This window comes from Macrotis lagotis, chromosome 4 (genome assembly GCF_037893015.1).
Source record: "Macrotis lagotis isolate mMagLag1 chromosome 4, bilby.v1.9.chrom.fasta, whole genome shotgun sequence".
In the NCBI taxonomy this organism is placed as follows: Eukaryota; Metazoa; Chordata; class Mammalia; order Peramelemorphia; family Peramelidae; genus Macrotis; species Macrotis lagotis.
In genome coordinates, this window is record NC_133661.1 from 92,911,127 (window position 1) to 92,938,693 (window position 27,567).

The 27,567-nt window shown below is 37.8% G+C and overlaps 1 protein-coding gene across 2 annotated transcripts in view; it reads right to left on the bottom strand.

The window, feature by feature from the left end:
• Window positions 1-20,833: 20,833 nt before the first annotated feature.
• Window positions 20,834-27,567, bottom strand: part of GRK5 (G protein-coupled receptor kinase 5) — a 320,227-nt gene continuing 313,493 nt past the window's right edge. For both annotated transcript variants that reach the window (XM_074233539.1, XM_074233540.1), the window contains 2 exons: window positions 26,883-27,014; window positions 20,834-21,409 (listed from right to left, as the gene is read on the bottom strand). In XM_074233539.1, coding sequence (XP_074089640.1) covers window positions 21,311-21,409; window positions 26,883-27,014 — 231 coding nt within the window. In that variant the 3' untranslated portion in view covers window positions 20,834-21,310. The remainder of the gene's footprint in view (window positions 21,410-26,882; window positions 27,015-27,567) is intronic.

Sequence of the window (27,567 nt, forward strand, 5' to 3'; positions counted from 1 at the left end):
TAGATTTTTGTAGCAAGAGCAACTGCCTGGATGTATTGATTTTGAATGCAACTGCCCCATTAGAAGTGTTCAAAAGGTGAATATCAGGCCCTAGAATTGTTCTATCTAGTTGCTGCCAGATAGCTCACTCACCCAAGAAAATCATTGATAGAACAAATGATAGATCGCAGCACAATGAAATCACTTCCCTTCAATCATTATATGCTTTCCCCTCTCTCTCCACCCAATTCTGAAGCATCTTCTTATGGTACCCAGCCCCTCTCCTCCACCACTGGGAGCACTCCCTCTCACTAATCCAATTCTCACTAATAAAGTAGCCAATCCCTGCCCTAGAGAATCATTGTTTATGGAGACCTACCTTATACTCAGAGGGGAGTTGAATTTGGAGCTGAATTTTTCATTAGGACATACACCAAAACAACTTTATTCAATTATTTATTTATTTTTAATTTGTACCTATATTGAATATTTAATCATAGAATCATAGGCATAGGGTGGGAAGGAACCTCAGAGACTTCTCAGTTCAATTCTGTCATTTTACAAATAAGGAAACTAAGGCTAAGGGAAATTAAGGGATTTGCCCAAAGTTGCACAAGCAGCAGGTGGATATCTTGAATCCATACTCTGACTTTATAGTCAAGCTTTTCTCATTGTACTTTAAGTTAAATTGACTTCAAATGTTAAGAGGACATTATATATGACATTCTTTTTAATTCTTTAAAGAAATTGAAACTGTATTTAAAATTGTTTTGCTTTTAAAATACAAACTTTAAAAAGGAGATACATATTATCAAAACCTGTTACAGTGACAGGGTCCTATATCACAGAGGCCCATCCTCATTTTCCACTTAGCTTGGATCCACAGAAAGTCAAGGGGAGATATCCAGATATATTGATTTTGAATGCAGCTGTCCCTTTAGAAGTGTCTGTGATACAACCTGTGTGAATGCCTCTGACCAAAACTAAGCCATCAGCAGGACCAGGGCAGTGGACAGGGCAGGCACAGTGAATAGAGCTTTGGCCATGGAATCAAGAGGATGGGAGTTCGAATCAAATCTGGTATCAGACACTTGACGCTAGCTGTGTGACCCTGGGCAAGGCTGCCACAGTCAGATTGTCCTGATTCCTATCTGACCACTGGACCCAGAGGATTCCTGAGGAGAAAGTGAGACCGATGACTTGGCACAGCACCCCCTCACTTAAATCTAATTCAAGTGCTTGTCATGGCATCACCTCCCTGATGTCATGGTCTTCTTTGAGAATGAAGGACAAACCTCAGCAGCAGCTGGACCTGAAGGATAGATCACAGTTTCTCAAACTTTTCCTACCTTAGGCATCTTTTTTTGAGGGGTGGGGTGATTAGTTTAGGGACTTGACTACTTTTTGGCCTGTGTTTCACTTAATGTTCTTTAGACTATGATTGTGTACTTTTCAAAATAGCCTTCTCCCTGATGATTATTTCCTATTAATATTGTATATATTGCTTTCTATATATTTGTTTGCATGTCTCCTCTGGTAGATTGTAAGCTTCCTGAGGTCACAGTTTTGCTTCTTTTTGTATCACCAGTACTTATCACAGTGTCTGGCACATTGGAGCTGCTTAATAAATATCTACTGATGTATTGACTGATACTAATAACACTCAACTTTTGGAAAATAATTGGGACCTGGGGAGGTCAATCTAAAAGGTAGAAACTCATTACTAAAAGAGTCCTGTACTACTTAGATGTTCTTCAAAACACCAGTTAACCCTGCATGGTCATTTATCTGTCCTAGTGGATCTGCTTGCATGCAAAGATTATTGGTTATTATTAGCAAATTATATGCACACTCAAAAATGGTTTGAAAATTTCTCTTTGGCAATGCCACACTCTCAAACTCAGAACTTTCCTGGACTGGATGTTTAAGCACCTCCATCAGCACTGTCACTATTTGAATGTCCCTGCCAGGGAAGGAAGATATGAGAAGACTTGAGATTGGACTCACTCTTTGTGTGTCCATTTTATCTGCAAAATTGACCTCCCTACTTCTGTCTCGTCTCTGATTTCCCCAAGGAGAGAAGACTGGAATTTGTCTCAATTTTGTTTGTTTGTCTGTCTCTTTATATTGCACTCATTGCCCCAATCCCCACAAATTCAGACTTCTAGCAGCTAAATTTCACTCCGATCTATCCCTGGTCCCATTGCATTATTCTTTTGTTTCACAAATCCTAGTTTCATAGATGGTATTAATAATACCAATAATTTGCACTGATATGGAACTTTGTGTTTGCAAAGATTTTCCCCAAACCACCCTGTAAGTCAGATAGAACAAGCATTATTACATTATACAGATAAAATCCTTGAGATTCAGAAAAGTGAAACTTCTGTCCAGTCATATAGCCACGAGACATCATCCTCATCACACGACCTGATTCTCCTACATTGCCATTCTCCTATAATGCCTTTCACCTAAGAAGGAATCCTACTGAGTCGAGGTTCAGGTGAGCATGAATCCCATATTAGTAGGGTCTCAAGGAATGACTTTTTTTTTTTAGGATTTTTGCAAGGCAAATGGGGTTAAGTGGCTTGCCCAAGGCCACACAGCTAGGTAATTATTAAGTGTCTGAGACCAGATTTGAACCCAGGTATTCCTGACTCCAGGGCCAGTGCTTTATCCACTATGCCACCTAGCTGCCCAAGGAATGAGTTTTGACTCCATTTCTCAGTTCTCTTGTTCTCCCCACCCCCCATGCCAACCCTGAATAATTACCGTTCTTTATCTTTCCTTCCTCATCCTATCTAGACCTTTCACATGATTCCTTTTTCCATGTCATAGGGTCTTGAATGGGCAGCATACATAGTTTAGAGATAAAACTACTGACCACAGAGCCAGAGGAATTGGATTTGTATCCTCAGCTCTGCTAGTCATGGTTCCTGGCAAAAGTCACTCACTTCTAAAATCTGTTTCCCATTCACAAAATGGGAATACCAGCAATCAGTTCTATCGACTTCACAGGACTCTTATAAGGATCTAGTGAGATATATGGCCATGAAATGGTTTTGTGTAGACCAAGTGCTAATGGTTCATCAGACCTTCACACAAACATGGTCAACTAATACTGTGTACTGGAAGGAGAGTAACATCCCTGAATTTTAGGGGGAAGAGCAGGGAGCAGTTGGTGACTTATAAATCTTGCATCCACTGTCATTCACCAGCACAAGTGGCATCTGCCATTTTAAAAAAACCCTTCTAACTACATACAAATGGCGGATAGGAGATTGGTGCAGGATTGGGGAAAAGAGTGGGCCATGAGGATCATAGAAATTTAGCGATCATTCTAGTCCAATGTTCTCATTTTATAGATGTGGAAGCAGAAGCTCTTCAGTGTAAAATGACTTATCCAAGGTCATATAGGAACTAAGAAGCAGAACTGAACTTAAGGTGTTTCAGTTCAAATTTATTGTTCTTTCCAGTATTTGACTTTTTTGCTGCTTAGCCTTGAGGAGTCAGGAAGAAAGTAGCTGATGTCACCAGTCCCATTATTCATCTTACAAACAAATGTTTAGGCTAACACATTGGGGCAAATTAAATCCTCCACAGAATCTGGTCTTGAAAACTATTTCTATTGAGTTCATATTGTTCATGCCGATGAGCAGAAGCTGCTGACAAATGTTCTCAAAAGTTTGTATGAACTCCTAACAACATAGCTTAGAATAGCTCTTGTTCAAAAGAATAGCAATTAGTCATACCAAAATCAGTCATTTTGGTGCAGTAATTAGTATTCTGGTTTATGATTTCCTTTTCATTTCATCTGGGCCTCAGTTTCTCTTTTGTGAAAATGAATTTTCTTGGATTAGGTTATCTCTGAAGCCCCTTCCAGCTCTGACAATCCATGTTCTGAAGTTGTACCTCACATTTAGCATGTGCCCTAAGGTCTTCAAAGAACTTTTCTTTTACCACAGTTCCAGGAAGTGGGTATTCAAGCACTTTCACCCCTATTTTGCATAATTTTAAAAGTTTTTTTTAACTGATCTCCAATTTCATTGATGCCGAGAACTCTCAGTGAAGAAAGATAACCCTCCGCAAAAATTTTAGAGACTTGTTAAGGGCATTGCAAGGTTAAGTGTCTTGCCTAGGGTCACACAGCCTTTATATGTCAAAGGTCTTCCTGACCCTGAATTCAGTTCTTTAACCATTATATTAAGCTGACTCAACCCATTTTATTATTGAGGACACTAAGGCTAAGGGAAGTTAAGTGACTTGTCCAAGGTCATAGAGCCAGGACCAGAACCCAAGACTTCTGACTCCAATTCTGAGGTAATAATTTTCACTACAGCACCTAACTATAGCTGACTCCAGCTCTAACTTCCTAACTTTGCTTTCCAGCTCTGTTCTAAGGTCTGACAGTTTCCTTTTTCTCTGAAGTTAAAGGACCTAGGATTAGATCCTTTCTCAGAGATAGGACCTTGTTTCAAATCCTACCTCAGAGACTTTTTACTGGTATGTCCTTGGACAATCATCTAAGACTCAGCTTTTGTTACTTACCTATAAAATGAATGTTTAGACTGGGTGAGTCTGAGGTTCCCTCTGGTTATATAGACTTATGATGATATGATTCTTTGAAAAATGTTGTCTTTGGGTGACTGACCCAGACCCAAGCTTGGCTGTGCTGTTTATTAGTTATATTGACTTAAATACTAAATTTTATTTATAAAATGGGTATAATCATATTTATATTAACTACCTCACTGTATTTTTATGAGAAGGATACTTTATCAACTTGCATACTGCTACAGAAATGGGAGATCTTATTAAAAATTCCAAAATGTCAGGTTGAGTGGAACAAAGTCAAGTGTGATCCGACACCATCTTAGAAACTGATTTTCTTCTCCAAATGCCTTTAGAACTTTTTTCTTTGGAACTCAGAATTGCATTTTCCCAACAAAACCATGTATTCAGAGTAGTAGTTAACTGTTTTAAAGGGAAAATGTACATCGAGTTCCAAAGCCCACCACAATGCCTTTATATACTTGCCTTGTTTGTTGAGTTAAATTGAACTGAATTTGCCTCTGTTGCTGGAGGGAGGGAAACCAGGAAAGATGAGAAGAAAACAGTTGATAGGAAATGTCCCATAGTTTGTCTTAAAAATCTGAGGCCAACAAATGGCTATGAAATAATATAACAAATATTTGTTATAAAACAATGAAAAAACTTATTAAGAAGTCTATTCTAAAGGGTGGCTAGATGGCGCAGTGGATAAAGCACTGGCCCTGGAGTCAGGAGTACTTGGGTTCAAATGCAGTCTCAGACACTTAATAATTACCTAGCTGTGTGGCCTTGGGCAAGCCACTTAACCCCATTTGCCTTGCAAAAAAAACCCTAAAAAAGTTTTTTAAAAAGTCTATTATAGGAGATATAAAACTTAGATTAAATAGGGTTCAATTAATTTAATAGATTAAATATAAGTTCTTGAAGGAACTTATAATATGTGTTGCAGTTTCATAAATCAATGTAGATTGTTTAATAAAAGTTTTGTTTTGTTTTGCCAAACTCATTATTTCATCAATAGGGAAATTTCAGCATAGAAATTTCCTTCACTGATGCAGGTCAGCAATTCCTTTATAACTAATGATCTATGAGAGCTGTTTGGAGAAACTGAAGATTTAATAGTTTTACCCAGGGATGTGCAGTAATACGTGCTATATTCTATAAATGATTTAAAGAATTCCATATGTGATGTAAATAGTTATAAAACAGTTTGGCACATGAGGGTGTTGCTAGTCATGCTATGGGAGGAATCAGAAATCTTCTTGAAAGGAGGGAAGGCAATTTTTTAATTGCTTCTTTAAAAGAGGCAAAGTTTTAGAAGATAGAGTGTTTGACCTGGAGTCAGAAAGACGGGTTCAAATTATCTTTCTATCTTTCTATCACAATCTTTGTGTGATAGAATCTTAATCAAAATGAAAAAGGCAGTACAATATGGGGGGACTTCAGGAGGGGGTCTGTCAGTTCTTGTCAAACCTTGGTCAAGTCTTTTCTAGGCCTCTGTTAGCTTTTCTGTAAAATAAGGGAGTTGGATGAGATGACTACTACTCTAAGACTGCCAACTCCAAATCTATCTTATGATTTTGGCTGAGCTTTAGACAACTTCCTATGACTTATCTAGTAAGCCAATTTTTTGTATCCATAATGACAAAATGTTTCTCATAATGACAAAACCATAGAGCCCTTTCATAGACTCTTCCTTTAATGAATAAATGAACATTTATCAGGTGGTCTGGTTGATTATCCATTTGTGTTTGAGCATGGAAAGTGTGGAGAGGAGTAATATGAGATAAAGCTAGAAATGGAGGGTAGTGCTAATTTGGAGGGTCTAAATTACTAATGATTGAATCTTCATAAGTTAGGCTATTAGAAATGATAAAAAACTTGTTAGCATTTATATGGTGCTTTGCTGATATGATCTCATTTGAGCTTTACAATAATCTGGTCAGACAGATTTATGAGATTTTATTATTCCCATTTTAGATATGAGAAAACTAAGGTTCAAGGAGGATAAAGGATTTGCCCATAGTCACACAGGTAGTGTAAGAGATAAGACTTGACCCTAGATCCATCCACCATAGTAACAGTTCTCAGGCTTTTGACCTCATGATATCCTTTCATACTTTTAAAAATTAGTAAGGGCAGGGACTGTCTTTTTTTTTTTTTTTGGATTGTCAGTGTGCAGCACAGTAACTGAGACGTAGAAGACACTAAACATTGATTGATTGATTGACTTGCCCAAGGTTATGAGGTTCCTCTTTATCTTTTTCTTACATCAGAAAAGTTTAAAACTAAATTTTTTTTAGGTTTTTTTTTTCAAGGCAATGGGGTTAAGTGGCTTGCCCAAGGCCACACAGCTAGGTAATTATTAAGTGTCTGAGGCCGGATTTGAACTCCTGACTCCAGGGTTGGTGCTCTATCCACTGCATCACCTAGCCGCCCCTAAACTAAATTTTTAAAGCAAAAAAAAAAAAAGAGGAAAAAGATCAGTTAAATTGATTCACTTTTTTCAAAATTTTCTAAATTTCCTCCAATATTCTTCCCCACTCTCTCCTAGAGACACATGCTAAATTAATTTTTTTAATTTATTTATTTTTCCAATTATATGGAGAGATAATTTTCAACATTCATTTTTTAAAAAAAAGATTTTATTTATTTTGAGTTTTACAATTTTTTCTAATCATACTTCCCTCCCCCCACCCCCTACAGAAGGCAATTTGCCAGTCATTACATTGTTTCCATGTTATATATTGATCCAAATCGAATCAACATTCATTTTTGTAAAATTTTCTTTCCCCAGCCTAGGACAGCAAAAATTTGATATAGGTACAATCATGTCACACACTTTTCTACATTAGTTAGGCTGTGAAAGAAAAAACAGAACAAAAAAGTGAAAAACCACATGAAGGGAAAGCAAAAAACTTAAAAAGGTGAAGATGGTATGCTTTGATCTGCATTCAGATTCTATAGTTTTTTCTCTGGATGTGAATGGTATTTTCCACTGTAGGTCTTTTAGAGTTGTCTTTGATCACTGTACCAAATTAAATTTTTAAAGAAAAAAAGGAGAAGGAAAAAAATCCCCCAAATTGCTCAATATATTGAAAAAGTCCAAAAATATGGTAATATAACACACCTGCAAATAATTGGGGCTATTTTCTCATATCTATTCTTTTTATTTTTTTAGTTTGAATTTTTTATCATTTTCTCCCTAATCTTGCTTCCCCAACCCCCCACAGAAGGCAGTCTGTCAGTTTTTACATTGTTTCCATGGTATACACTGATCTAAGTTGAATGTGATGAGAGAGAGAAATCATATCCTTAAGGAAGAAAAATAAATATTGGGCCTGATTGTTGCACTAATGGAATGAGCAAGTCCATCAAGGTTGATCATCACCCTCATGTTGCTGCTAGGGTGCACAGTGTTCCTCTGGTTTTGCTCATCTCACTCAGCATTAGTCTATGCAAATCTTTCCATGCTTCCCTGAATTCCCATCCCTCCTGGTTTCTAATAGAACAATAGTGTTTCATCACATACATATACCACATTTTGCTAAGCCATTCCCCAATTGAAGGACATTTACTTAATTTCCAGTTCTTTGCCACCACAAACAGGGCTGCTATGAATTTTTTTGTACAAGTGGTGTTTTTTTAATACCTTACTAAAAAATTCTTGTTTAAGAGTAAACATAAACCCCCCCCCCAAAAAAAAATATAGACCCTCATGAGAAATAAAGTAAAGGAATGAGAAAAAAATGTGTTTTAGTCTGTGTTCTGATACTATCAGCTCTGTCTCAGGTGGATCACATTCTTTATGATACGTCCATCATAAAAGTTACTTCCATATTTTTCCACTGTTGTTGTTGCTGCTGATTGTAATTCCCTCCATCCATACCTCCCCACTACCATATATTATATTTTCTCTCTCCTTTCACTCTATCCCTCTTCTAAAATGTGCTGTAGGGTAGCTGATCATCGGCCCTGGGGCCAAGAGACCCCAAGCCCACATACCCCCCTGAGACCCAGCAACCACCCAGCCCTGTGGTCCTAGTTAGGCCACCCAATCCTATCCTCTTGCAAGAAGTAAAAAAGAAAATGTGTTATATATAACTATTCTCTCCCATGATCTACCCTCTCCTCTATCACCCACATCCCCCCTTCTCTCCTTTTTACTCTAGATGTCTATACCCTATTGAGTATGTATGCTGCTTCCTCTCTGAGCCATTTCTGATGATAATGAAGGGTTCCCCCATTCCCCCTCGCCTTCCCCCATTCCATATCATTACAAAAGCTCATTGTAAAAATAAATATATGCATATATTTATACAAAATTTCTTAGTCTATTCCACCTCTCCTTTCTCTTACTCCTAGTACATTTCCCTTTTAGCCATTGACTCCATTTTTACAATATATTATATCTTCAAATTCAGCTCTCTCCTGAGCTGCATCTATAAAAGCTCTTTCTACCTGCTCTATTAAATGAGAAGTTTCATATGAGTATTATCAGTATCATTTTTCTATGCAGGAATACATGCAGTTCATTAGCATTAAGTCCCTCATATTTTACACTCCTCCTCTCTATACTTTACCTGAGTCCTGTATTTGAAGGTCAAACTTTCTGTTCAGCTCTGGTCGTTTCAACAGGAACAACTGAAATTCCCCTGGTTCACTGAAAGTCCATCTTTTCCCCTGGAAAAGGATGTTTAGTTTTGCTGGGTAGTTGATTCTTGGTTGCATTCCAAGCTCTTTTGCCTTCTAGAATATTATATTCCAAGCCCTACAAGCCCTTAATGTAGTTGCTGCTAAGTCCTGTGTGATCCTGACTGCAGCTCCACGATATTTGAATTGTGTCCTTCTGGCTGCTTCTAATATTTTCTCTTTGAATTGGGAGTTCTGGAATTTGGCTATAATATTCCTGGGGGTTGTTTTTGTGGATCTCTTTCTGGGGGAGATCAGTGGATTCTCTCAATTTCTATTTTTCCCTTATGCTTCTAGGATATCAGGGCAATTTTCCTGTAGGATTTCTTTTAAGATGAGGTCAGGGCTCTTTTCCTGATCATGGCTTTCAGGTATCCCAACAATTTTAAAATTATCTTTCCTGAATCTGTTTTCCAGATCAGTTGTTTTTTTCAATGAAATGTTTCACATTTTCTTCAAATTTTTCATTCTTTTGGTGTTGAAGTATTGTGTCTTGACTTCTCATAAAACTGTCAGCTTCCTTTAGCTCCATTCTACATCAGAAGGATTTGTTTTCCTCAGAGAGTCTTCTTATCTCCTTTTCCATCTAGTCAATTCTGCTTTTTAAAGCATTCTTCTCCTCAATAACTTTTTTTTTTTTTTTTTTAGTTTTTGCAAGGCAATGGGGTTAAGTGGCTTGCCCAGGGCCACACAGCTAGGTAATTATGAAGTGCCTGAGGCTGGAGTTGAACTCAGGTACTCCTGACTCCAGGGTTGATGCTCTATACATTGTGCCACCTAGCCGCCCCCTTCAATAACTTTTTGAATTGTTTTATCCATTTGACCTATGCTGATTTTTAACATATTATTTTCTTCAGCATTTTTTGGATCTCCTTGACTAAGCTGCTGACTTCTTTTTCATGTTTTTCCTGCATTTCTCTCATTTCTTTTCCCAATTTTTCTTCTGTCTCCCTTGATTTTCAAAATCTTTTTTGAGCTTTATCATAGCCTGAGCCCAACTTGTTTTTCTTGGAATCTTCAGATGCAGGAGTTTGTACTTCCTCATCTTCAGATAGAGTATTTTGATCCTTTTGGGGATCATAGACAAATAATTTCTCAAAGGTGTTGCTCTTTTTTCTCTGTTTACTCATTTCTCCAGCCTATGCCTGGCTTTGGGGTGCTTCCTGAGTTTTTGGGACAACCACTTTGGGGGGGGGGTTTGGGACACCCCACTGGGACCTTTATTCCTCCAACATTTTATGTTCTCTTGCCTGTGCTTTGATATGTAGGTGACCATAGGTACTCCCCTCTGCCCTAGAGCTGTGAGGAGGATCCCTGCTATCTTAGTATGGAAGACCAAACTGCAACTTGAATCTGAATGTGGGCAAATAGCAGAGTCCTGCCCCAGGGAGAGCAGAGAGATTTCTGCAGTCTCCTCTGATCCCCTTACTGTCTGTGGGCTGTGCTCTGGAGGTGTAGGCTGGTTTCCCCAGATTTCCACTTCAGTTCTTGCCATAGGGCTTCTCTGAGGCCGGTGCTCCACACTCATTCTGATGCAGTAGAGTTCTGTCATTGCCCCTTCAAACTATTCCCAGTGATCCTCATGCTGAGCTGGGCTGGGCTATGCTGAGCTGTGGCGGGGCTTTTTTCTAACTCCTGGTACTGGTGAAACACACCTTTTCCATGGAATTTTTAAGTTATCTTGGATTAGGAAAATTTATCACTCAATCTTTCTGTGGGTTCTGCCCCTCTAAATTTTGGCTAGAGTCATAATTTGACAGCTTTTGGAGTTTACTGGGGAATGAGTTTCTGGGAAATGCTGCCTTCATGCTGCCATCTTGGCTCCACCCCTCTCATATCTATTCTTTAGAGGAGTACTTCAAAAAATTTTTTTTAATAACATTCACCTTTGATTATTTTGTGCCTATTTTTCCCATTTACATTGTAATCATTGTATCTAAAGTTTTCTTGACTCCATTTCTTTTGGACATTTCTTTTCAACATTTTACTACATTGAAAAATTGGGAAAAGAAATGAGAGAAATGTAGATCATATAAATCTATGCTTTTCTATTTTCATTATATTTGTAATTTATTACAGCACAGTAATATTTCATTACATTCATATACCATAATTTATTTAGTTGTTCCCCAAGGAATGAATATCTACTTTGATTTCAATTCTTTGTTATCACTAAAAAGTGTTGCTATAAATATTTGATCTACACAGGATTTTCTCCTAGCAATGACCTCCTTTGGATATTAAGTTTAGTGTTAGAATCTCTAGAGTCTCCTAGAGTATGGAAATTTTAAGGTTTTTTTTTTTATTTGCATAGTTCCAAATTGCTTTCTAAAATGATTGTAGTACTTCATAAGCTCCACCAAAATGTATTAGTGTGCTTATCTTTCCAGAATCTCTCCAACATCAATTATTTCCATAATTTGTCATATTCACCAATTTTGGGGTAATAGGGTATTGGGTAAAATTTTGATTTTGGGGGTTGATTTTCATTTCTTTAATTAGTGATTCTTAGAACATTCTTTCATATGTCTGCTAATAGTTTACATTTTTTTCTTTAAAGAACTGACTTTTGGTCTTATCTATTAATTATTTGCTAGTTATTTATATAGCTTGGACATCAAACTCTTATTAAAAAATTGGATTCAAAGCTTCCCCCCCCCTTTCAACAGCTTTCTTTCTTAAATAAGGTGCATTAATTTTGTTTGTGAAAGGTCTTTTGGTTTCTTGCAATTAGAGTTAGCTATTTCCATTTTTTTTGCAATTGCCTTAATACCATATTTGGTTAAGAATATACCATCTAGGAGCAGCTAGGTGGTGCAGTAGATACAGCACCAGCCCTGGAGTCAGGAGTGGGTACTGAACTCTGGCCTTAGACACTTAATAATTGCCTAGCTGTGTGACTTTGGGCAAGGAACTTAACTCCATTGCCTTAAATAAATAAAATTTAAAAAAAAAAAGAATATGCTACCTACCCCTTGTTATGAAAGATATGTGATCTTCTATTTTTTAAAAAATGGTGTGGCACTTGATAGTAAGATCTCACGCCAATATATTGTGGAATATAATGTTGCTTTAGGTCTAATTTCTGCCAGATTTCCCAGTTTTCCCAGTAAGTTTTTTTTTTTTATCAAAAGGGGAGTTCTTTTTAAGCTAATTTCTGTTTTCTGGTTTATCAAACATTGGGTTATTGAGTTCCATTGTTTCTGATTCTTCCTTGTCCCCTTGTCTCTGTCCTTCCATTGATCTATTTTTTTAACCAATACCAAATAATTTTCATGATTTCTGCTTGAAATCTGGAGGTATTGTTCCCCTTCCTTTTTCTTTTCCTCTTTTCTTTTACTATTTTACATCTTTTTTTCTAAAAATGAATTTTATTTAATCAAGTCTAGAAAGTATTCTTCTGATAATTTGATTTATATATCATTAAAACCATAAATTGACTTTTGTAGTATTATCATTTTTATTATAATGGCATAGTCTAGATATGAGCACTGAATCTTTCTCCAATTATATGTTGTTTGTAATTTCTTTAAGGAATATTTTTTTAATTGAATTTGTATAAACATTTTGAGTTTTTATGTTAATAGACTGATCTCCACATATTTTATATATTTTGCAGATATTTGGAATTGAATTTCCATTTTCATATTGCCTTTTGAATTTTGTTATTTTTATGTAGAAATTGTCTCAGAATCTTTGTTCCGTCTCTATGATTTTCCAAGTAAACCATCATATCATCATCAAATAATGATGATTTTCTCTTCCTTATCTTGCTTTATGCCATTAATTTTTTCATCCTATTGCTACTATAAGCATTTCTAGGACAATATCAAGTAGAGTGAGAAGAATGAGGAAGCAACCTTGCTTTCCTCATGTATTTATTGGGAAACCTTCTAGTCTATCCCCATTGCATATGATACTTATTTTAATTAACAAAAATAAAAAGTTCCTTCAGTGCTTGTACTTTGTGGGGTTTTTTTAAGAGCACAAATGAGTTTGTTTTAATTATTTTGTTAAAGACTATTTCTTTGTTGATTGAGATAATAATGGTTTCAGGTGTTTTTATTTCAAATGATGATGTTACTATGTTGATTGTTTTCCTAATGTTGAACTAAACTTGCATCCCTGGTATAAATACAACTTAGAATGAATAATTTCGCATTGTAGTCAATTTGACAAAAATTATTTGTAATTTTTAATTGACATTTACTGTCACACATGATTTTATGAGGGATGATTCTCTGAAAAAAGAAGAAATAAGCAATATAAGGAAGAATCTAGGTGATGTAAAAAAGATTTCAGTAGAATCTATTTAAAAAAAAGAGAAAGTCATTTAATCTCTTTGGACATTATTTTTCTTATCTGTAAAATGGGAGTTTGAACTATACCATTGCCAAGATCCCTTCTACACCTGATAGCCCATAGTTATGGAAACTCATCACAGATAATCCATAAAACATATAAATCATATATGGGTATATATGAGTATACTGCCTCAAAAATCTTCTGGAAGCATGATAGGGTTTTCCTGACAAGGTCCTTCCTTACAAATATATCTAATTAAACACAAAGAATTACATTTTCTAAAAGCACTTGGGAAATAAACCTTTGTATTCCCTTTTATATCAAAGATATAAAGTCAAGTATTGTCAAGTCTACCAAAGTATGACTTTGACCTCTTGATTCTCACAACCCCTTTTCTCCCTTACCACACCCAAAGACTCAGAAGAAAGGGAGAAAGACTTTAATAAGTATCTACTATGGGCATTGTGCAAAATTCCTTATAAATATCATCTTATTTGATTCTCAACAACTCTGGTAGGTAGGTGCTATTCTTCTTCAGTATAATTTTATATTGAGTAAACTGAGGCAGAGAGAAATTAAGTGACTTGCTTCTGGTCACACAGCTGATGTCTGAGACTGGATTTGAGTTCGGGTCTTTTTGATTCACTTGAACTAGTCTTAAGTCCTCCCCTTTCCCCTTCCTCCTTCAATCACCCATTCAGAACTGCTTCTAGGAAAGACTGACAACTTCACACTGAGGTGGCAGAAATTGTTGCGTTAGTTTATCCTACAATTCATTCCTTCATGGAGGGAGTGGGATACGGAGGAACTTAAAAGTCTATGTGACTAGCTCATATTTGAGGGAAGGGGTGTCCTATTCATTCTAAACTGAAATTTCTTTCTTGACAGATCTAAGAAAACAAACCAAAACAAAAACACCAAAATCTTTTTTGTGATCCTTAGTTTTCCCAGGCAACTTCATTTTCTTCTGGGCCCTGGCATTTCAATTCTTACATGACTGTACCATAATTTTATATATTCTTGCTTACATCTTTTTGTAAAATATTTTTTTAAAAATTCAACTTGATTGGCAAATTCTTTGTGTATCTGTTATCATTCTCAAAAGTTTTCTTTTTATAAGAATTGTTTCCCTTTTTGTCTTCAGTAGTCCCATTCCTTCATATCAGACTCTCAATGGAATCCTACTTATCCTTTCTCTGAACTTTGCTATTCCCCAAACCTGGGAGATAAGGCTGGACTATCCTGTTTTTTCTTTCACAAACTCTTAAGATGGCATAGTCACTTCCCCCCAAAAGTCCTTTTAATTTCTTCTCTCTGTTTATAAGAATCCGATCTAGAATAAGTCCTTTGTTGGTTCCTTCACCTTTTGAAAGGCAAAATTAATATCAAAGTAAGTCAAGACAGTTTTTGGTTGTTCTGCTTTTGGCAAACAGAGCTTTGACAAGTTTATGGATAATTGAAGTTGCCCACTGCGACTGTATCATGTCTCTGTTCCTAGCTTATGCTCTAATTCTTGAACTTCTCACCTGAACCCTCTTTCTGTCCCAGGGGTCTATGGCAGTAGTGTTAACCTCAAAAAGGAAGGGGGCTAAGATACTGTATATAAGAATCCCTGAAGACAGCCTATTGACTCAGGAAAGCCACATACGATCATTGGCTATTTAATTGTATTTTTTTTAATTTTGTTCAACATTTCCCAATTTCTCTTTCCTGGCAGGTAACATTTGGAAGAACATTCATTGCAGGCTGCCTGATGTTTCTTGTCTATGATATATTCTGATGATAATATTGCTTCTGTTTCTGTCTTGATTGATCTTTATCATTCTTGTGGACTTCTTTGCATACATAATGACTACATATTACGCTGGCTATTCCACTCTAAATTACTTCAGGTTTTTTTTTTTATTATGATATATCCTTCTAGGGTCACATGCTAGTGAGGAGTTTCATTTCACCAAGATTCAGTGAGGTGAATTCTTCTGTGAGGATCCCTAGCTCATCTTGCTTGTTAGCTGAATATCATACAATTAAAGTACTATAGATACAAAACATTGATACATATGTGGATACATACAGATTATGGCTTAATATAAGGAAGAACTTTCTAATATGGACAGTACTGTTTAATAATTAAATGAATTGTCTCAAGAGGTGGAGAATTCCTTCTTACTGCCGACTTTAATGGTTTGGATGACTACTTTCATATGCAAACTGACTTAGGTAGGACTAGACCTAGTCTAAGTCCTTCATGACCTTGCAGGTGACTTTAGCACCAAAAATTTATGATACTGATTTCATTCACCTTTGTATCATCTAGAATGTAAACTTCCTGAAGGAAGGGATTCTTTTTATCTTGGTCTTTGTCCCTGGCAGGTACTTAATACTTGTCCAGATCAATATTTTTAATACTGAGTATAGACCCTTGTGAAGACTAGATGCTTAACAAATGCTGAATGAAGAAGTGAGTAAATAAAGATCTAAGCTTTGTCAAATGCAGTGACCAAAGTCAACTATAAATAATGATTAATAGCTGCAGGTATCTCTAAGTAGAACCCACAGGCAGTGGATGCATAAGCCTACAGAGTGCATAGGACAAAATGCAAGAAATTTTGTTTCTTTTTAAATTAAGGAATTTATTTTTCTAGAAAAACAAAACAAAACAGTGGTTTCATCTAGATACAGCAGCACTGTGACGTTATTAGAATGTACAGAGAATTAGGGCAGCCAGGGAACACAAAAAACATTATCTTCAGAACAACCTCAGAAAGAGAACTAGTTTTATCACACAGTGTGAAAATCTTCCAGGGGGAAAAAAAGAGAAATATTAAAGTGATGAAATGATGGTTATTGTTATTATTATCATCATTATTAAAACAAGATCAAAAGCTACAAACTATTAACCAAGAACATTTGTTTTGGAGTGCTTACAAAAATGACTTTCCAACTGACTCATATTCTAAATCCTTTGGAAAAACCCTTTCCCTCTTGGAGAAAGCACGGCATTTCCAAATATGTACACATTTTGACCACAATAGAGCAGGCTTTGAAAAATCAAACTGGAAATATGTTATTGGGCATGAGTGTGAATCTGTAGTGTTGGTGTTTAAATTGGGTGGGCTGAATGGTTGTTTAAGTAGGTGAAGAAAGATTATCTGTCCAGATGAAAAATGCTTATGGAAAGCAGACCATCATTCATGACCTAATTAAGTGAGGTGAAACTGTTTAAAAAAATCTGTATGCCCTTCACCTTCCTGAGCAAAGGCCAAAATATTAAGTCACACCAGTATGTCCCAGATTAAAAATAGAATGGCAACTCAAAGAGTACACATTCAGTTGCTCATCTGACTCCTGAAGCCCACTCAAGAGCCATGAGGTAAGGAGGGAGATGTAAGCACAAAGATTATTATAGACAGGATATATTATATATTTATCATTAATGGATGAAGATTTTTTAGGGGACACCTGACTGCCAAGAGACTTGATGTTTCTCCTAAAATCCAGGGACACCAAGTTCTTGATTCTTTTGTTCTTGTTGCCAAGGGAGATTGACTTGGCCCCAACCCAAAGCTGATGTTCCTCCAAGAGGTGTGTTCACTATGTTGGTTTAGTCACGCTCTAGAGGAGTCCAGTAGAACATCTGGCTAACAGCCGGCAAAGGAAAAAATTTGAAATGATGTAACTTCTTCAGGAAAAGGGGGATGGGAATGAATGGAAGGCATTTTCAACACTGTAAATGTTCCTTGATAGTCATTCAAACAAGGCGTAGGAACTGCTGGTCTCCTAAAAGTCTATCTTGTCTTCAGAGGGGAGGCACTCAAGACAAAGGTAGTTTTAAGGACCTGAGGGCAAATTCTGCTCCCTAGTAGCAGCCACTGAAGCCAGTGGAGTCTTCCATGTGCATATGATCAGAACCCAAGGCAAAATCTGTCCCTGCATTATTACCTTATAAGGCATTGATAGAAGTCAATGAAGCTACTGACTGCTCTAGTTTAAGCAGCAGTATAACTAGCCCCCCCCAAAAAAAAAAACAAAAAAAAAATCAGGAATGACTATGTTCCCATTGGCAAAGAGCAATATGTCTTAGAAGGAAGTTGTATCTTCCACTGCTGTTCAAAACAAAGAGGAAGATGTCATGGAGTTAAGGGAGTAGTTGTGGAAATCTCTGCAGAGTTCTGTAATTCTGACTATCAAATGAGATAATACTTGTAAAGCACATAGCACAGTGCCTAGCAAAAAGTAGGTGCTTAATATATTTATTCTTTTCTCTTGAGTATTTTTCTTTGATCATAAAGAAAAAGAACATTCTATGAGAACTGTCTTCTAGTCAGTTCCCTGAGGACTTATTGTATGTATCTGGAGGGGGGGAAGCTGTCTTCTCAATATCTTGGGTGGTCCCTGGGATCATTGAGGAAACCCAATAATGGAACTTCATGATGATGAGGATTTCAGAGACAACCACCTTCTTACTGAAGACAAAATCAAAGAAAGGGATGAAGTTTCTGTACATCTTGGGCCCCACCCCTTGGGTCTCACCTCAAAGGCACTATGTCAATTGACTAATTTTACTCAAAACAACATCCTTAAAGAGGAATTCTTTCTCTTGGCCCTCAAATATTTGTTATTTTTTTTAAACCTCAGATCAACTAAAGATGACTGAACAAGTAATTGTTTTTTTTTTTTTTTTTGGTCTTAAAAACAGGTGGGGGAGGATTTTATGATTATTGACTCAAGAGGTTGGCGATATGGATGGACCACCTTTTGGGCACTGCTTTGATGAGCGGCTCTCTTGTAATAGCTGGGCACTAGCCTTTTGGCTCAAATAAGTTGGAGGGCTTAGCAGCAAAATAACCTCAACTACAACTCTCATGAATATTTATTGAAGTTGTAACAAGATATAGCTTCATGTCTTTTTAGAAATCAATACTGAGACCTGTGCTTTTGATATAGTCCAAGTGATCCAAGGACTAGGGAAAAAAAAAAACAACCAGTAGGAGCCCTATTCTTGAATGTTCCCTAGGGAGTTTAAAATCAGTTGGGGTTTTGACATTGAAAACAACTATTACAGTTTCCTTGCAGCATATTTCCTTCAATATTAACCTTCCTATAGTTTTGAATCCCAATAGACTGAATGGAGAAGAGTCATTCATGTAAGGAAGGCAGGGCAGTCTTTTGGGTTGCTGGCTTCTTTAGAACGATCTTCTATTCTGTCATTGAGAAGGGAAGATCAGCATGATTGTGGGAATTAATACTGCTATTCAAGGATATTTTAGTTTCCTTGGCAAAACTTATGGAAATGGGATGGCAAATAAGTCCAAGATATGGTCCAGAGGCTATATGGACTCAGAAATTAATACTGCAGATTAAATGTATATAAGGGAAATTAAAGTATTTTCTAATCTTCCATCTATTCATGGAACCATCTCAAAACTGATTTTCTACCTCCAAAAGGAACATAATCAAAATTTAGGATCTAAGGATGAGGTTCTACTATTAGTTGTGTGATGTGGGACAAGTTACTTTTCATCTCTGGGTCCCAATTTTCCCACATATAAAATGAAGAGGTTGAAATGGATAATATTTAAAGTTCCCTTATAATTCAAACATTTTATGATTATGAAATTAGGTTGTAGATTTAAGTCTCACAAGATGCTTCTCCCTGAAAACTCACCCCATTATTATTTGTTTCACCCAAACAAAGTAAGTTCTGAGTGGTTTCCTCTCCAAACATTGGCAATCCAAAAAACCATAGCCAAGAAGTGCAGAAGGCCATGGGAAATGGTGGCAGCAATGCCTGGCATGTCTTGAGGAGAGTCTGGTTAATCCACTGCTTACCATGCTTAGATGGGAATCCTTGGGGTGCTAGGATGAGAGTAGGATGATTTGTTCAATGTGTCCTTCTTAGAAGGTGGTCTGGGGAATCTGTATTAAGGATGAAACTGTTTACATGGAAGTATCTGCTTCCCCTATAAGGAAGTATGACCCTGTACAAGTTACTTAACATTTCTAGGCCTAAGTTTCCTCATCTGCAAAATGAGGGGGTAGAACAAGATGGTCTTTGAAATTACTTCTAGTTGGATCTTTATCCTATGATTCTTTGTCACTGGGATTGTCTCCAAAGGTCTTTTACTCATTTAGGTTCTGTGGATCCTGGTTACCATCTACATCTTTAATTTATATTTTTCAGATTCTTGGAAGGGTCTTCTTTGTCTCAAACCTTGGAGAGGTGAAAGACATCCTTACAGAGAGGGGCTGGTATCCTTACTTATTTTTTAAGGTCAGAAGTGCCTTTATTTGGCCTCTCAAATGTCAGGCCACCATTTTGGTCACTGGTCTTCTCCAGGAACTAGCCAACTTTGGACCAGGGAAATCCATCCCTGCTTGACTCTGGCTACTTACCAATCTACCCATATGCTGGCCTCTGTAATTAGAGACCCTTTTACTCATCTTCACACAGGAACCTGGGAGAATTTGCATGAGAGGTCTAATTAAATTTTTTTCTGTTCCTTCTCTCTGTGACACCTCAGAAGGAATCCCTATTACATGCAGAGGCACCAAAAGTTTTAGGAATTCTTGTCTTTATTTTTCTTAATCAAACATTAGAGCAGATATAGAATTCTCCTATATCTAGGCTTCTTTTTTTATTATGAAAGTTTAAGACATTGGATTTCTTTTAGTTCTCATCATTTTTACATTTCCCTCTTTAAAAAACCAAAACTTTAGGGAAATGCATTGAAACAAGAGGTCAGGACGCACTAAATGGGAAGGACAATTTTCTCTGCCCATGACCAATGGCCCAATGCCTTCTGGGCCCTGACCATGCTTAGTCTCCCTTATTGACTATTCCTAATATGAAAAGGGGATGAAGAAGGGAAAGCAGGACCCTAAATCACACCACAAATATTTTGATGATCTTTTTTAAAAAACCCAAAAACTGTGAGCTAAACTCAATGGTGTTGGCAAGTTCCAGTAACATGCAGAGGAAATTCTCAAATGGGGTTAAGTCACAAGTGTGCCCTTTTTTCCTTTTCTATTCTTTTTTTACTTTTTTCTTTTTTTTGCATTTAATACAAGATATTATAAACTAACAGAGAGATTGTATGCAGTGTTGCTATAAATCAACTATACAAATGAATGTAAATTAGTTAGGAATAAATTGTGCCATCAAATGCATGTATGGAAATATAACCCATTAGCTAATGTGAAATTGGAGTAATTCTCTGCAGTTAATAAAAACAACAATTTTTCAATTGAGGCTCTGGAAGTCTTGAGTCACATTTTTAAAATCCCACCCACCCCTCCCCTTCCCCTCAATGTCTTAAAACACATGGCTTTACAACGGCTGCACAGAAAATATACACCCTCAAAGTCTGACTTTCATTTAAATACAAATGTACAAAATGTAAACTGAGACAATAGAGAAATTTACAAAACTTTTCTTTAAAAATAATAAGGACAAAATTCAGTTCTAGGTATGATACTATTTAAATACGTGCAAGTCGTCTTATCTGTTGGATTTCTATTGCAACGTTCTACAGAGACCAAGTGCCATCACACCAGTTGTCCAAGGGTCCCCTCCAGAAAAACAGACCTGAGTAGGAATTTGTTCAGGAAAATTGGAGGCTCCACTTCCAAGGTTTGGACAGGGCCCCTCTCTAGTGTTTGGAGGGTCGGAAGCATTGGCCTAACTCAATGTTGGTGGTGGCACTTGTTGGCAGAAACTCTGTTTCTAAAGTGGAAGGACCAGGGCATAGCCCCATTGAAAACTCCCAGATTTGAGTTGAAACTAGCTGCTTCCTGTCGAATTTGAACGTACATGGTTGGAATTGATGTGGTGGTTAAAATTTGCCTTGGAATTAGTAGTACTCTTGGAGTTGTTCTGATGCTGGAAGAAAGAAAAACCATCACATTTGAGACAATGGCATTCAGAGACATCTCATAGCCTAAGCAGACATTGAAAAGGAAACTCTTGTCTTGTTTGAACTGGAAAATGAGCACAACCTCAGACTCTCTAGGACAGGGGCTCCTTGTGTAGTATTTGAGCTTATGGAGGGAAAGACAGGAAGGCAGACAAAGACTGGAGTCATTTCCTTGTCTTTGTCTTTTGCTTTCTCTCCACAGTTTTTTTATTTCTAATTTTTATTCATTTAGTTTTTAATGTCTGTAATAAAACAAACATTTTTGTAACAGTATAAAAAAAAGATGGCTACAAATCTATTATGCACAACTTGCTTATTCCTTTTAAATCTGTAATAGTTATCGTGTAAATTTCCTTATTTTTCCTTCCTTCCCCCCCCACCTTAGAGATAGCTACCATTAGACACAAATACATGTATATTTATGTAGAATCATTCTGTTACATACTCCTATTTATCAGTTCTTTCTTTGGATGCAGATAGTATTTTCCTGCATATGTCTTTCATGATTAGTTTGGGTATTTATAATAGTCAAAATTACTTATTTGCTCAAAGTTACTCTTAAAACAATATTGTTATTATTGTATGCAATATTCTCTTGGTTCTGCTTATTTTGCTCTTTGTCATTTTGTGCAGATTTACTCATGTTTTTCTAAGATCATGTGTTTCCTTTCTCTGTCCAAATGAGAAGGAATTATAGGAGTAATTAACTCTAACTCAAAGGAGCAATGCTTATCAAAATAATTAATGTTTCATGGAGCTTTACAGAATCTTGATCAACTCATCAGTTGTACTTGTTGACTTCACAGCCCAATCCCTGTGACATACAGATTGTCCTTTTTAGAGTTTGGTGAGCTCCAGGGACTCCAATTTTTTGCAGGGTTTACTTGGGCAGTGACAGAATCACTAACCTCCAGTCTGGAGTCCACTATCAGGTGACTTTATTTATGAATTTCTTCCTAGTAAACTTCTAGGTAAGAACTCTTAGTCACTAACATTTATGGAATGAACTCATAGATACTGAACAAATTAGTAATAATAATAATAAACAATAGTAATAGTGATAATAATATAACACTATGGCCAGGCACTGTCCTAAGTGCTTTATAATTATCATCTCATTTCATCCTCATGAAAACCCTGAAAGTAGGTGCTGTTATGATTCCCATTTTACAGATGAGGAAACTGAGGCAAACAGAAATGAAATGATCTGCTCAGGGTCACACAGCTAGTTAAGTATATGAGGTCACATTGGAACTCAGATCTCTCTGAATCCATACTCAGTATTCTAATCCACTTTGCACCACCTAAGTTTCAGAGCTGGAAGGGATTAGAGATATCTGGTTCAACTGCCTCATTTTACCAATAAGGAAACAGATCCAGCAAGGGAATTCGGCTTATCCAGGGTCAAAAAGGGGGGACATTGGAAAACTGGGATGTCCTGTGATTTCAAATCCAGTGCTCTTTCAAATACAACCCCTCACAGTAGAGAGAAAGGAAATAGAATCCAATGACTGCCTTATGGACCTTTTCTGGTATCCCTGAGGATTTCCATTAGGTCACATCCTTGCTGGAGAAATTCCAAAGGCTATGAGGACCCCTGTGCATCATTTGCATCCATCAGGCTTGTTGAGAGATTGTTGGAGTGATATTGGGGGTCATCAGATACACAATGGGAAGAGGTAGGGAAGAGGGCATAGCAGACCCCTCTGGCTTCCAGATGCTTTGAAAGGGGAGGCATTTGGCAAAATGGGTGTTATTTGGATAATGATAACTTGGAAACACTTTCAGCTACTCAAGTTTTCTTTTTTGTTCAGAATTATTAATCGAGAATTCATAGCACGGCAAGCTGGGCCGTGATTTGCTTGATAGAAACTCCTGTTCCCCTTTCTTTAAAGGAATTTGCAATTTCCTTAAAGACTTAATGAGAAGCATCTGGTCTAGGCTGATATCTGGAGCCTCCTGGGAAGACATCACAATGTCTAACAACTGTTCGATGGAGGGGAGGATACCTGTTGCTCTTCACCTGCTTGTCTCGGCTCTAGGAACAAGTTTTGCCTCAAAGGGGGAATGATCTCCAGGTTTAGCTTCCTCGGTTGGGTAGGGGAAGAGAGGGAGAAGAGCAATGTGAGCTGTGTGGGATCATGGGACTGAAGAAGTGGCCTTCACAGGGATAGTGGGAAGGGAAATTTCCAGTCTTCCCTTCTCCCAACTCAACTCAAAAGATGGTGAAGGGCACAAAAGAATTCCATTATTACCGGATTTGGGGCAAAGAAATATCAAAGGATATGGAGCAAAGAGGTTATTTTAATGTTGTCTTTTATAGTCCACATCCAAACCCGGGATCTGTATGGCCACACTCATACTCCACTAACAACAAACAAACAAACGACAACAACAACAACAAAAAAACCAAATCAGCTTCCTTTTCATCTCCTGAGCTAAAGGGAATCTCTTCCTCCTCAAATTTTCTTATAGTACAAGGTCCTGCTCACATTCTATCTTGTTTCATTCCTCATTCTCCCAATTACACCATAAGCTTGTGGGAGTTGGTACAATGGAGTTTTTCATTTTGTGTTCCCAGGTCAGAGCTGGGCTCCCAATACTTGCTTAATTGGGGCAGCTAGATGGTACTGTGGATACAGCACTAGTCCTTGAGTCAGGAGGACTTGAGTTCAAATCTGACTTCAGACACTTAATAATTACCTAGCTGAGTGACCTTGGGCAAATCACTTTGCCTTGCAAAAAAAACAAAAAAAAACCTTGCTTAATCAAAGTGAATCAAATACTGCTACCAGACTAATCTTCCTTAGGCTCAGATCCAATTATGGCAACACCCCTCAAGTCTTCTGATTGCCTAGGAAAGTGGTGCTCCAAGAATATGCTGTCATTTTTTAAGTCTTGCTGGGCGTGCCTCAAATCATATGGAACTCACCCATTCCATTACCCATGCATGCCGAATCCCCTGACTCTTTGGTAGTGTGCTATGACTGACTACTCATTATTAAGGGTAACACTGTCCTGTCTCCTTCTTCTTCTTCCTTCTATGTATCATGTGCTCCTGCTATTCTGGTCCATGTGCCATTGATCTGACATCTCCAACACTGTTCCCTATGTCCTGAATGCTTGGTCAGTCTCCTATTTTGTTTGATAAAATCCCACTCAACCTATTCCTAGTCAGAGCCTTGGAAGGAAAAATGAGATTTTTGGCTCTTTCGTTTTCAAAAAAGATTGCTCAACTTAGAACTGATTCATCAGAAAAAAAGACATCTTGCCTGAATTTCTTACTCTTTTAAATAGCAGCTCAGCTCCCTCCAGCCAAGGAAGTCTCCTCAGATTTGGTGTCACACTTTGCCTGTGCCATTTTTATATGTTCACTTGTACTGTGTATGTGTATTATTCTCCATCTAGACTGCAAGCTCCATGAGGGAGCTTTGACTCTCCCCAGACCTTGAGCCATCCTGTTCTGTACAAAGAATATACTTAATATTTTGCCTTAGACTGAAGCTGATTTGCTCTCTTCCCATTCCCCTCCTACCCACCACATCAAAAGAAATGAGTAGGGGAGCTAGGATTAGAACCCAGATCATCTGACCCCCTAGCACATTACCCTAGTCCACCTGGCTTCAGACTCCTAATTCTAGACCACCCCATCGCAGTATTTTCCTGAATGCAAAGTGAGTGATTTCTTGGGGTAGAATATATACATTGTTAGGTTTTCTGGACTTGTGGACTTCCAAAGTCAGGACTGGACCATGGAATCTGGAGAGTCTTTTTTTTTTTAGGTTTTTTTTTTTTTTTTGCAAGGCAAATGGGGTTAAGTGGCTTGCCCAAGGCCACACAGCTAGGTAATTTTTAAGTGTCTGAGACCGGATTTGAACCCAGGTACTCCTGACTCCAAGGCTGGTGCTTTATCCACTACACCACCTAGCCGCCCCCGAATCTGGAGAGTCTTAATCAACTCCTGGGACTGGCTAATCTCGTAACTATTAGCTTAACTCCACTGTTTGCCAGAACAGTCAGAAGTTTTGATCTCCTTGGTCTAGATTTCTTCTAATGTACCTAAAATCTGGTTTTTCCACTAATGTGCTCTGTGATCTAGGGGCAAGTCATTCCTCAAATTGGTGCCTTAGCTTTGCCATTTATAAAAGAGGTCCCTTACTCACAGAGATCCTTCCAAGCCCTCACTTTCCTCTAGGTCTGTTCACAGTAGAGTTGTCTTCCTTATGTTGCAACTTCTTAAGGTTGGTGACACATCTGTTTAACTCAATCATTAGGGGGTCTGATCCAGGGTCCTCACAGCTATGTAGGGCCCTGAACAAACTTGTGGTGGGTTACTGGGAACCCAGAGGTGGCCAGATGGCTTAGTGGAGACAGCACTGGGCCTGCAGTCAGGGAGACCTGAGCTCAAATCTGGCCTAAGACACTCACTAGCTGTGTGACCCTGGGCAAGTCACTTAACCTGTTTGCTTTAATCCATTGGAGAAGGAAACAGCAAACTACTCCCATATATTTGCCAAGAAAATCCTATATAGGGACATAAAGAGTTAGACATGACTGAACAACAACAACAAAATTGGAAACTCGTCGATGAAACTATTTCTTCAGTTTATTCTGGTACTGGACTCTCTCAGACAGAGTCTGGAGGATGTTCTCGGAGCCCACTGTTTAGTGATAAAGCCCTCTGTGCCTCATGACCCTGCTCCTACACACAACAGTCATTCACATACAGGCTGCCTTACATTCATCATCTCCTTTGCACTTCACAAAACTCTATGAGCAAGACAAAGTGGGTATTATCAGCATGGTGCAGGGAAAGCTGGTTGACTTGAGGTCAAATCTTGGTTTGTCACTTGTTACCTGAGTCTGAACTTGGGAAAGTCCCTCAGTCCCTGGGCTCTCTTTTCTCATCTGCAGATTAGACTAGATGAATTTTAAAGCCTCCTTCAGCCCTGATATTTTTGTCTTAGAGATCAGAAATTTTGTTGAAAGTTACACCATCAGAGAGTGGCAAAACAGAATCTGAACTCAGGTCTTCTGAATCCTAGTCAACCACCATGAGGCTTCTCTCAACAAAACACAACATAAGAGCACAAAGAAGACATGCCATCCAAGCAGCCCCTTCCCTACAGGTCTAAGTCTTGGGAGCTGGATTATTTCATTTTTACCTCTAGGCACTCTAAAATCAGCTCAATTTATTTTATTTTATTATTTTTATATATTATCTCAGTTGTTCTTCACTACCATTCTGTGAGACTGGGGTGACAGGTGTCATTATACCTAATTTACAGATGGGAAACCCAGAGGTCAAAAGAATTTGAACTCAGTTCTTCTTACTCCAAAGTCATGATTCTTTTATCTGGCATGAGAACCAATGACAAAACTTTACTGTATCTGCTTGAACTTGGGGGTTACATCGATGGACTCAGTCCAAGGTCTCACCTGACGCTTGAATATTCGATGTAGCAAGCCTTTCTTTGGCGGTTCAGGAGGGTAGCTCCGATTCAGATCTGGTGAAAGAGTACCGTTTGGTCCAAACACATTCAACTCCTTGAAACATTCAGTTTCTATCATCTGAGGAAATGGAGGAAAAACCAGACATGCATCACAGAAGCCACATCCTCTTCCTTTTCACCCAAAGTAGAAAGTCAAAGCAGAACACCAGCAAGGCCCCTGGCTTTGAAAGAACAAACTATCTCTTCTGTAGCCCAGATATTTCACTTCTTCTCTTTTCAACTGAGAGGTAAGCAGGTGCACCAAAGTCCTCAGCCTTAGTTTCTAAGAAATGCTATTGGCAGAGTTAAGGCAGTAGCAGCAGCAGCAGAGAGGTAGATGAGGGCTCTTTTAGTGGGAGGATGGGAAGTGGCCCCAGGTGCCTTCCCAACCTTGCTTCATGCTGAGATGCTCAAGAGGTGAGAGACAGAAAGATGGGGAAGATGAGAAATTGTGACTAATGTCAGTTCCCAAGGAGTATTTTAAAAGGAAAATTACATTAGAAAATTATGCCAAGGGCATCTTTTTAATGTGTCAAAAAATTCTACCTGGAGTAAAATTGAAAGAAAGATGAGTTTTGAATCGGAGGACCTGGGTTTCAAATTCTGATTCTTCCATTTACCTTCTATGGTGT